The sequence below is a fragment of the Centroberyx affinis genome, unplaced genomic scaffold (assembly GCF_046629955.1).
Source record: "Centroberyx affinis isolate AG114_WGS23_722 - 3 ecotype Tasmania unplaced genomic scaffold, CSIRO-AGI_Caff_v1 ptg007391l_1, whole genome shotgun sequence".
NCBI classification, from domain to species: domain Eukaryota; kingdom Metazoa; phylum Chordata; class Actinopteri; order Beryciformes; family Berycidae; genus Centroberyx; species Centroberyx affinis.
Genome location: NW_027283728.1, coordinates 36,875 through 49,278, shown reverse-complemented (window position 1 = coordinate 49,278; position 12,404 = coordinate 36,875). Strand labels below are relative to the sequence as shown.

The 12,404-nt window shown below is 49.5% G+C and overlaps 1 protein-coding gene across 1 annotated transcript; it reads left to right on the top strand.

The window, feature by feature from the left end:
- Positions 1–613: 613 nt before the first annotated feature.
- Positions 614–12,384, top strand: LOC139639567 (alanine--tRNA ligase, mitochondrial-like; the record flags this gene model as incomplete). The annotated part of the gene is made up of 11 exons (XM_071513689.1): positions 614–783; positions 1,396–1,509; positions 5,822–5,962; positions 6,079–6,216; positions 6,897–6,997; positions 7,878–7,986; positions 8,624–8,749; positions 8,926–9,036; positions 9,628–9,711; positions 11,639–11,752; positions 11,964–12,384. Coding segments are annotated over 11 exons (1,376 nt in total), but the record flags the coding sequence as incomplete, so codon positions are not given.
- Positions 12,385–12,404: the final 20 nt, after the last annotated feature.

Sequence of the window (12,404 nt, the reverse complement as noted above, 5' to 3'; positions counted from 1 at the left end):
CTGCCACCGGGTTCGATCTCCAGGGAGAATGAAGGCTCGACTTACGGCACAAAGGAAGTGCGTCATCCATTGCGCAACCAAAAGAGGAATAGAACAGGTTTTCCCCGGTAGCTATCGGTAGCGGTAGCGTTAGCAACATGGCTAACGCTACCGCTAGCAGCCAGAAAACGAACCAGGAGCTGCAAGGAAGCCAGGACCAGCCAGAAACAAACATCTATGTTTGTTGTATGTCTCAGTCTCAGGGTTAGCGTTAGCTAGCAACGTTAGCCATGTTGCTATGGCCATGGCTGACAGACGCAGAATGACAGATCAGACTGTGAAGGAGGTGTAGCAGCAGATGGAAAACCTGAGCCGCTTGTTTGTGAGCCGGCCAATCACAGCAGAGACTTTGGCGAAGTCCCATAAACTCTGATCAGGAGTCAGTATGGGAACCAGTTTAGTTCACGATAAAAACCTTACAGAGAAGAATGAATTCATGTCACTTTGTAGGAATAAACCTTTCTTAAAAAGGAGCCACTGTAAAAACCATCTGTGTGCGTGTGTGTGTGTGTGTGTGTGTGTGTGTGTGTGTGCGTGTGTGTGTGTGTGTGTGTGTGTGTGTCCTGCTCTCCAGTCTTCCCAGCATGCCGTGCGACCGTCCAGGCTCTGTACTGCGGTCAGACCCTGGTGTCGGAGGTGAGCGAGGGCCAGCGGTGCGGCGTCGTTCTGGACCGGACCTGTTTCTACGCCGAGGCGGGGGGGCAGTCACATGACCAGGGCTACTTCACCCGGGACGGCCTGCAGGTCAGGGGCGCAGAGGAAATGCATGCTGGGAAGATTTGGGTGGAACTCCTCTGTGTACCGGCCTCAGTGGCTGCTGTTCCCTGCAGAATATCATCCTTATCATCACAGGGTTACAGGCGGAAATATCGCGATATTCACAAAATATCGCGATATTCGATAATATCAAATATCGGCCTCAGCCCAGTTCTGCTGTGAACCGTTCTGTCGTTCTCACTAGAGCTGAACGATTTTGAAAAAATATCGAATTGCGATTATTTTGACTGATATTGCAATTGCGATTTGATTTGCGATATTAGAGGGAATGATAATTTTTACATCATTATTCTCATTTTCATTGAAAAACGTATTAAAATGATTATGGTGTGATTTTTGCGGGGATCTGTACCAAACAAAGATGTTTTCTTCTGTCTGTAGAATATGATGTGTAGGCCAGGACATCTCTGCAGCACCACGATATTTACTTTAAAATGCTATTTTGACACATTTCACCTTTAACAAATATTGAAAATTGCAGTAGGCCATATTGAGATTTCGATAAAATTTTGATTAATTGTTCAGCCCTAGTTCTCACTCAGATCTTCCGTCAGATGCTCAGCTGTCTCCTCTCTGCAGGATGTGTTGTTCCCGGTGGAGGCGGTGCTGCAGGCGGGGGGGTACGTGATCCACCAGGTGACCGCCGCCGACACCCTGAGGACCGGAGATCAGGTCCACCTGCACCTGGACCAGGTGAGGGGGAACCAGGGGGGAACCAGGGGGGAACCAGGAGGGAACCAGGGGGGAACCAGGGGGGAACCAGGAGGGAACCAGGGGAAAGACACTTGATACTTTAATAGAAAATCCTTTTCCAAGCTGAGGAGAAGCAGCCAGAGACAGGAAGAATCATACAGGAAGTCAGGACATTCAAAATAAAAGCACAAAAAAAAAAAAAAGAATAATGAAGTAATGTTGGTATAAATGTATAGTAAGAACAGGATTGTTTGGAACAATCAATTATATTTTCATTCACCATAAAGTTCTCCCTTAAATATCTTCACTTAGGTACTTTGTAAAACTGCAACATGTTCAGCAATATGGCTTTTATTCTGAAATTTTACTATCTTTACATTTGACCAGAAGGAGTTTTGTTTTATTCTGGCTGACTTGACACTGGTGCAGAGCCAACATGAAAATGTTGAAGTGTTGCTGTTTGTGGAGAAAGAACATTCAAGCATCAAGCTTGATGACATGGTCCCCGGATGTGAGAGGACGCTGGCGTGTATGTCCCCGCTTCTCAATCCAAGGCAAAATTGTGCTTTTCACTGCAAGTAGGAAGGAGGAATAGGTGTTGGCTGTCTCTGCCACTTCTATCTTGTCTCAGCACTTTCCAGACCTGTGTTGCTAACAGTTTGAAGGTTGTAGACCTCTGGTTTAGTGTACTCACCGTCTCCGCCGACCAGCTGTTAGCTGTTAGCCGCCGACCAGCTGCCTATCCCCACTAGCTAGCGATCCACCTGCGTACTCAACAAACAACCTGTGGATTATCTTCTCTGTATACCCCGACTGGACTCTTCTCTGCCACATCTCAGGACTTTCCCCGACCTCTCTTTTGGTCCCGTCATTCTGCTCTGGCTTCACTGCTGCACTGTTGCTGTGGTCCGAGGCCGGGTGCCTCCTCCCCGGCTCGCGGCGTTGGTAGCTAGCCAGCGCTCTTCTGCTGCTGAAACGGTGCTCATAAAATACTCCACACTGGAACTCCTGAACCTCTCCAGTCACATCATTCCAAACTGTCTCGCCGACATTGCATCCCTCGGACTCCTGCTTCGCCCCCGCTATATCCACAGGGCCTCCCAATGCAAGTTTATTTACTCGGATCCTGCTACTCCCCCTGTTCTGTCTGACAGGCGTTCCATCGCACTGCGACGACGTCATCACAACAAACCACATGTGCGCACTGGCAATCTGAGGCCCCTGGTCTGTGTTGACAGTGTCATTCCTCCCCTATCGCCTGTCTCAGCATCTATAAACAACACTGCAACGTTCATGCTGCTGAATACTCGCTCCCTAAACGACAAAGCACTACTCATCCATGACATCATCACGGACAGGAAAATTGACTTTCTATGCCTAACCGAGACATGGCAAAATCAGCAGGACTTTATGACACTCGATCAAGCCACACCCCCAGGCTATGTGTACCTACAGAAGCCCCGCTCCATGGGTCGTGGTGGTGGGCTGGCTGTTATACATCGAGCTGACATCCTGGTTAAAGAACTTCCAGTTATCAATGTCACCTCATTTGAGTGTGTCGCTTTCACACTGGCTGGGTCTTCACAGCTCCAGGTTGTCCTTATCTACCGTCCCCCTAAAGCCTCCACTACCTTCTTGTTCGAGCTATCTGAGCTACTCACTTCTGTCTGCTCCATGTCTCCATCTACACTGCTCGGTGACTTCAATATTCATGTGGACTCCAGCAGCTGCACGTTTGCCGCTGAATTCTTGTCACTGCTGGACTGCTTCAACATCACACAGCATGTTCAAGGTCCCACCCATGCCAAAGGTCACACGCTGGATCTAGTGTGCTCCACTGGTACAACTCCCTCCCATCTCCAGTGCCTGGACCTAGCTGTATCTGACCATCATGCCATCCTCTTTACCGTTCCTGTCCCCCTGTCCAGGCTGCGCTCAAAACGTACCATCAAGTTCAGGAACATCAAGTCAGTGAGTGCACCAGCCCTAACTAACTTGATAGCGACCCATATGGCCTCTGATCCCCCCGACACCATGGTGCATGGCCTGGTTGCCCACTACCATGCTGCTTTATCCCTCAGCCTTGACTCTCTTGCCCCCCCCAAAACCCGGATTGTCTCCTTCTCCCGTCCTGCCCCCTGGTTCACCACCGAACTCCACACCTTGAAGGCCATCGGTCGTCAACTGGAGAGGCTCTATAAAAGAACCAGCCTCACTGTCCACCTTGAGGCCTTTAAAGACCATGTGAGGTCCTATAAAGAAACTCTCTCCCAGACCAGGACGCAGTACTACTCCACTCTCATTGGTAACCAGCAGAACCACCCTAGATTGCTGTTCTCCACCATCAACTGGCTACTCCGCCCCCTCGATACCCCCCACCCTTCAGGTGCCCCCAACTTCTGCTCCAAGTTCCTGGACTTCTTCCAGGCCAAAGTGGATTCTATCCACCAGCAGCTTCTGGGGGCGCCCCCCCCCCCCCACTCCACACACACCTCTGCCACTGGGCGTCGCCCCCTCTGCTGCACGCCTGCCTCTCCTCCTTCTCCCCTGTGGATGCTCCTCAAGTCGCTAAGTTGGTCAGCAAGGCCAAGGCCTCCACCTCTTCCCTGGACCCCATGCCCACAGCCCTGGTCAAGGCATGCCTACCTACCCTGTGCCCCATCATGGTGGACATTATCAACTCCTCCTTGGAATCTGGCATGGTACCCTCCAGCTTCAAAATGGCCTCAGTCACCCCTATCCTCAAAAAGCCAGGTCTGGACCCGGATGACCTCAACAACTACCGGCCGATCTCCAACCTTCCTTTTCTCAGCAAAATCCTGGAAAGAGCAGTTGCCGCTCAACTCCATCAGCACATGTCTAACCATGAGCTCTACGAACCCCTTCAATCTGGCTTCAGAGCACACTACAGCACGGAGACCGCCCTCATCAAAATTACCAATGACCTCCTCATCGCTGCTGATTCCGGCCACATCAGTATTCTCATCCTCCTGGACCTCTCTGCAGCCTTCGACACAGTCTCCCACACTATCCTCCTCAACCGCTTATCTGACTACCTAGGCCTCACCGGTGCTGCTCTCTCCTGGTTCTAGTCATGTCTCTCCAACAGAAAACTGTTTGTTACCATCAGTGACTCCAGTTCCACCCCGGCCCCAGTCAACCAAGGCGTACCTCAAGGCTCTGTACTTGGACCCCTCCTCTTTACCATCTACATGCTCCCCCTTGGTCAAATCATCTGCCACCACGGTCTCAGCTTCCACTGCTACGCTGATGACACACAGCTGTATCTCAGCACCAAACCATCCACTCAGCTCCCCCCACAGTCTCTTGTCAACTGCCTGCATGAAATAAAAATATGGATGTCATCAAATCTACTCAAGCTTAACAGCAACAAAACAGAGCTCATGGTTGTGGCTCCCAAGGCGCTGCTCCGGAAGGTTGGAGATCTTTTTCTCGACGTGGACGGCTGCTCCATCTGCCCATCCCCAGAAGTCCGCAACCTGGGTGTCATTCTGGACTCCACCCTCTCTTTTCAGTCACACATCAAATCCATCACCAAATCCACTTTCTACCACCTCAAAAACATTTCCAGACTACGGCCATCACTCTCTGACTCTATGGCAGAGACCCTCATCCATGCCTTCATTACCTCTCGTCTGTATTACTGCAATGGAGTCCTGTTCGGGGTACCCAGCAAAGCCCTGGACAGGCTCCAGTATGTGCAGAACTCAGCTGCCAGGGTTCTCACCCACACCAAGCCCTGGCAGCACATCACCCCCACCCTCATTCAACTTCACTGGCTCCCAGTCAAGTCCCGCATCTCCTACAAAATCCTCCTCCTCACCTACAAATCCCTCCATGCCCTCGCCCCCCAGTACCTATCTGACCTCCTCCACCCCTATACCCCATCCCGGAATCTGCGGTCCTTAGACATGGGTCTGCTCTCCACCCCCCACACCAGCCTGTGATCTTTTGGGACAGAGCCAGTGTGGCAGCCCCCAGCCTCTGGAACTCTCTCCCGGCAGAGATCCGCAATGCTCCATCTTTGGACACTTTTTAAAAAGTCCTGAAAACCCACCTGTTCACCAAGGCCTATGGCCTCTAGTCAACTCTCTCATCCCCGGCAATTATTGCTATTATTCTCTGTTCTTGTAATTTGTCTGCTTCACTGTGTAAAGTGTCCTTGGGTTTCTTGAAAGGCGCTATATAAATCTAAGTTATTATTATTATTATTATTGTGTGTGTGTGTGTGTGTGTGTGTGTGTGTGTGTGTGTGTGTGTGTGTGTGTGTGTGTGTGTGTGTGTGTGTCAGGCCCAGCGGCTGGCCTGCATGGTGAAGCACACCTCCACCCACCTGCTGAACCTGGTCCTGCGGCGGGTGCTGGGCGGCGGCGTGCAGCAGAGAGGCTCGCACGTCGCCGCAGACCGCCTGCGCTTCGACTTCAGCCACAAGGTACCAAACAAAAACCTGATCCGGGATCTGGAAAACCTGCTGGTCTGGTCTGGACCGTGTCAGTGACTGCCGGTGTGTGTGTGTGTGTGTGTGTGTGTGTGTGTGTGTGTGTGCAGGACTCTCTGAGCGTGTGTGAGCTGCAGCAGGTGGAGCGCTGCGTCGGTGACATCATCACACAGAACCAGCCGGTCTACAGCCAGGAGCTTCCTCTGCAGACGGCCCACAGCCTGCCGGGCCTCCGGACCGTCGACGAGGTAAGACCAGGAGACCAGGACCGCTCTGAGGTCAGAGGGTCAGGAGACCAGGACCACTCTGAGGTCAGAGGGTCAGGAGACCAGGAGACCAGGACCACTCTGAGGTCAGAGGGTCTGGAGACCAGGAGACCAGGACCTTTGAGGTCCGGTCAGAGGATCTGGTGGTCCTGAGCTCGATCCTCGAGTCCCAGAGAACAACCTGGACCCAGCTCCACTGACTGTGACCTGTCTGTTGACCTGTGACCTGTCTGTTGACCTGTGACCTGTCTGTTGACCCGTCTGTTGACCTGTCTGTTTACCTGTGACCTGTCTGTTGACCTGTGACCTGTCTGTTGACCCGTCTGTTGACCTGTCTGTTGACCTGTGACCTGTCTGTTGACCTGTGACCTGTCTGTTGACCCGTCTGTTGACCTGTCTGTTTACCTGTGACCTGTCTGTTGACCTGTGACCTGTCTGTTGACCTGTGACCCGTCTGTTGACCTGTCTGTTGACCTGTCTGTTGACCCATCTGTTGACCCGTCTGTTGACCTGTGACCTGCCTGTTGACCTGTCTGTTGACCTGTGACCTGCCTGTTGACCTGTCTGTTGACCTGTCTGTTGACCTGTCTGTTGACCCGTCTGTTGACCTGTGACCTGTCTGTTGACCTGTGACCTGTCTGTTGACCTGTCTGTTGACCCAGGTGTACCCTGACCCGGTGCGGGTGGTGTCTGTAGCGGTGTCAGTAGCGGAGCTGCTGGAGGTCCAGACAGACGGAGCGTCGGTGGAACTCTGCTGTGGAACGTAAGACATCTGATGATGTCATCGACTAATTAATCACTAGATTCACTAATGAAGCGTGAACAGCTCCTCCTACTGGTTCTGAAAATACATTCACACATCCTTCTTATCATAATATTGTGAAAAAGCTTAAATATCACTCTTCCTGGTCTGAGGTGTTTTCTGAACTTCAGTCTGTTCTGAACAGCTTCAGCTGCTCATACATCCACATTACTGATTACTAATGGTCATTACTAATTTAAAAACAATTCTTGAGTGTAAATATCTTATGAAAGTATGAATACTCATCCCTAAAATATTGGCACATTATCGATATCGAGGTATTCGGTCTAAAATATTGTGATATTTAATTCTGTCAGCATCGCCCGGCCTGAGCAGCAGCAGGAAGGATTTTCTGTAGAGAAACTGAACCAAAACAAATCTGTGGTGAAGCCTGACACCTACTGGTGAAAAGTAGCTACTGAACTGGCCTTCCGCTATTGGCTGATCTTTGGTGCCAGGTGATGTCACTCTCTATAGAGTACAACAGGTGGTGACATCACCTGGTACAAAGACCAGCCAATAGCAGATGACCAGTTCAGTAGCTGCTTTTCACCAGTAGGTGTCAGGCTTCACCAAAGATGTTGGTGGTTTGGTTACTCTGTACTGTAACTGTCATTACAGCCCAGTGTCATCATCACTGTGTGTTGTCCTCTGTCTGTCTGTCTCTCTGTCTGTCTCTCCTTCTCTCTGTCTGTCTGTCTGTCTGTCTGTCTCTCTCTCTGTCTGTCTGTCTGTCTCTCTCTCTGTCTCTCTCTCTGTCTGTCTGTCTGTCTCTCTCTCTGTCTGTCTGTCTGTCTGTGTCTCTGTCTGTCTGCCTGTCTGTCTGTCTGTCTGTCTCCAGTCACCTGCTGAAGACCGGAGCCATCCAGGACCTGGTGATCGTCTCAGAGAGACAGCTGGTGAAGGGAATCAGCCGCATCATCGCTGTGACTGGAGACCAGGCCAGACAGGTGAGACAGGCTGAGACAGACTGAGACAGACTGAGACAGAGACAGACAAGTGAGACAGACAGAGACAGACTGAGACAGAGACAGACAGGTGAGACAGACAGGTGAGACAGACAGGGACAGACAGGTGAGACAGACAGGTGAGCTCAGACAGAGACAGACTGAGACAGACAGGTGAGACAGACAGGTGAGACAGACTGAGACAGACAGGTGAGCTCAGACAGAGACAGACTGAGACAGACAGGTGAGACAGACAGACAGGTGAGACAGACTGAGACAGGCTGAGACAGACAGACAGGTGAGACAGGCTGAGACAGACAGACAGGTGAGCTCAGACTGGGGACACATGCTCCACCATGCTCTAAAAATTTTTAGAGCATGTTTAAATTGACACAAGCAGTAACTTTAAATTCAAGTCCAGTTTGTTTGTGTCCAGTCCTTCATCAGGCCTTCATCACAGCCTGTCTCTGAGGACTGTACAGATCTAGATCTAACTGATCAGCAATCAGCCATAGAACAGAAAGATATAGAACAAACATCAGGAAGAGTACAAGACACACAAAAGCAGATTTTAGCACATTGACTCTCAGGCAGCAGTAAAGTCTTAGATGTGTCTCTGTGTCTCTGTGTCTGTCTCCAGGCCCGGGAGGCCGGCCAGGCGCTGGCCCAGGATGTGGACTCTCTGTCGGTCAGGCTGTCAGGCTCCGCCCCCTCCTCCCTCGCCGCCGCCCAGCGCTTCGCCAAGGAGGCCGGCGTCCTCACCGATGTAGGTACCCATAATGCTCTGCGGCTCCGACCGGAAGGCCGGCGGTTCGAACCCCGACCGGCCGGGAGAATGTGTTGGAGGAAGAGAACGAGGAACATAGAGGTCAAAGGTTACTGAGCCAGCTGACTGTGTGTGTGTGTGTGTGTGTGTGTGTGTGTGTGTGTGTGTCCGGGCAGGCGGTGGACAACACCCCCGTCCCTCAGTGGCAGAGGAAGGAGCTGCAGAGTCGACTGAAGATGCTGCAGAGGAAGACCAACACCTCCGTGAGGAAGCTGGAGGGCAGAGAGGTGAGCAGGACTGGACTTTAGCATCTGTTAGATCTAGATCTATACGTCTATCTGCATATATATGTCTATCTAGATCTGCATCTATATATCTATCTAGATCTGCATCTATATATCTAGATCTGCATCTATATATCTATCTAGATCTGCATCTATATATCTATCTAGATCTGCATCATATATCTAGATCTGCATCATATATCTAGATCTGCATCTATATATCTATCTAGATCTGCATCTATATATCTATCTAGATCTGCATCTATATATCTAGATCTGCATCTATATATCTAGATCTGCATCTATATATCTATCTAGATCTGCATCTATATATCTATCTAGATCTGCATCTATATATCTAGATCTGCATCTATATATTGATCTAGATCTGCATCTATATATTGATCTAGATCTGCATCCAGACTGTCTGCAGGTCTTTAACAAGTCAGAACTTCTTCAAATAAAAGCTCTAAATTTAGGGCCTGAAATAGTATTAAAATGTGTTGAATCCAGTTATTAGAGGTCTTATTTTCTCACCATGTAATGTGGTTGCCGGTTGCCGGTTGCCGGTTGCCGGTCCTGCTGTGTGTCCAGGCTGCAGTGAAAGCCCAGGCTCTGCTGCAGAGGAACAGACAGAAGATGCTGCTGGTCGACACTGTGGACTCCGACTCTCTCTCAGTATGATTAACATTATTATTATTATTTTTATCATTATTATCATTATCACTGAGTCTGTGTTCACACTGTGAGCAACTTGACGTGTCACTCTGCTCTGTGGGGGGCGGGGCCAGAGGCTCCGGTCTGTGGATACAGACCAGAGTTTAAACTGGAAAATCCTTTCTGCTCTGGACTGGCTGTCATGACATTAGTCAAGTTAACGAGTTGATGTAGCTATTCAGCAGCTAATTATGTCGCATTAATGGAAAATAAACAGAAACCTCAGTAAAACTTCAGATCTTCCCATCGACCAGCGACGGATCAGCTGTCCTCCATCTTTGTTTCTGAGTCGTTTCTTCCTGTCGACTTTCAGATAGAAGTTGTAGAGAACTGAAGCTTTGAGCAGCTGAGATCTTGTTGATCGTCTCTCAGCCTGGAGAACAGACTGACGCTGACTTGGTGATGTTGTTGCTCACAGTCGGAACTTCCTGCTGTCTCAGTGCTTTATATTTATTTATTTATTTATTAACGAGGAAAAGTTGATCACAGCAGAGCGTCTCATCATCTGAGCCGCTGCAGATTCTCTCTGTTGGTCCAAATTAAATTCTGCTGTCAGTTTGCTCACTGGTGGGAAATCTCCTCCACACAGGAAGTGACTGATCCACCCCCAAACACACACACACGCACACACACACACACACACACACACACACACACACACACACACACACACACTCACTAAGAAGAAGACATTTAGTTCACTGATAATGAAGTGCAGTTCCCTCTCGCTGCCACTTGGAGCCGCCAACATCTTCACATCCTCATCCAAAGCTTCCAGTTCTCCTCTAACCTCCAGGTCAGGTCTTCTGTGAATCTCCCGCCCGCTGTAGCACAGGATACTGTGATGACATCACTTCCTGTGTGTTGGTAAATAACTGCAGTCATTGAAAAGACAAACAACTGCAATTTTTGTCTTTTTTCGTACTTGAATAGAAGGTTTCCATGGTCGTTCACGTGTCAAGTGAGAACTTAAAAAAAACTACACAGGTATCAAAGAGAAAGAAAGAGTTTGTTTTGTTCTTTAATAAGTGACTTTTACAGAAACATGTATTTGACCTAAGAAAGTCTGTCAGGCAGCAGACACACTGATCATCAGAAAACAGACAGAATTATTGATGATAGATGTGTGTGTGTGTGTTGGTTTGTTGTGAGCGTCAACATGGCGGCGAGGCAGAAGAACAGAAGAAGAAACAGACTCTACAGGATAAATCCAATAAGAACCTGATCTGAAAACCTCCAGTCATCCCAACGCTCCACCAGGCTGCTCTGTTTGATCTGTTTCAGTCAGACCGTCATCTGTGTTCTGTTGAGGTTGAGGTTGTTGTGTTGAGGAATGAGGATGTAGTGTTGAGGTTGATGTGTTGAGGTTGATGTGTTGAGGTTGATGTGTTGAGGTTGTGTTGAGGTTGATGTTGTGTTGAGGTTGAGGCTGTTGTGTTGAGGTTGTTGTGTTGAGGTTGAAGATGTTGTGTTGAGGTTGTTGTGTTGAGGTTGAGGATGTTGTGTTGAGGTTGTTGTGTTGAGGTTGTTGTGTTGAGGTTGAGGTTGTTGTGTTGAGGTTGAGGATGTTGTGTTGAGGTTGAGGTTGTTGTGTTGAGGTTGAGGCTGTTGTGTTGAGGTTGTTGTGTTGTGTTGAGGTTGTTGTGTTGAGGTTTAGGATGTTGTGTTGAGGTTGAGGCTGTTGTGTTGAGGTTGTTGTGTTGTGTTGAGGTTGTTGTGTTGAGGTTTAGGATGTTGTGTTGAGGTTGAGGCTGTTGTGTTGAGGTTGTTGTGTTGAGGTTGTGTTGAGGTTGTTGTGTTGAGGTTGTTGTGTTGTGTTGAGGTTGTTGTGTTGAGGTTGTTGTGTTGTGTTGAGGTTGCTGTATTGAGGTTGTTGTGTTTCCTGCAGATTGTGATGAAGACGGTGAACCAGCTGAGCGCCGCGGCTCCAGACATGCTGGTGATGCTGCTGTCGCACCAGAAGGATTCTGGGAAGGTTCTGTGCGCCTGCCAGGTGCCCAAGGTAAACCAGCTAGTCTCACACTTAGAACAGGGGTTTCTCAAACTGGGAGCCGGGGACCTCCAGGGGTCCATGAAGGGGTTCCAAGCGGTCCTCACCAAAATGAAGAATAATTTAAGTGTGTAATTTAGTGTGTGTGTGTGTGTGTATGTATATATATATTCATAAAAGCGTACTGAATGTTTAAAGCGTCTGATTGGCTCCTCCTCCTCAGGACTCGGCGTCCCTCTCGGCCAGTGACTGGGCGGTGGCGGTGTGTCGTCAGCTGGGCGGGAGCGCCGGCGGCTCTCCTACTGTCGCCAAGGGAACAGGAAGTAGCGGTGACATCACCGAGGCGCTGAGGTGGGCGGAGGAGTACGCTCGCCGCAAAACACAACGATGACCTCGTTAAGAGACACGGAAACATCGACCTGCCGTTACACCGGCCCGTACCTGGAGCAGTGTCCAACATGGAGTCATTTATCTGACTATCACCCAGACCAGATCAGCTGGACCAGTTTGTAGATCCAGATTTTTTCTTCCCATTCATTGAATTTGGGGTAGAGGGAATTAGAAATGCAACAAGAGGAAAATGTTTGTCTGTGTTCTGACTGGTTTCTGTGGCAGAGCAGCAGCAGATGAAGACTTGGTGTTCTTTACATTTCTTTGTTTTAGA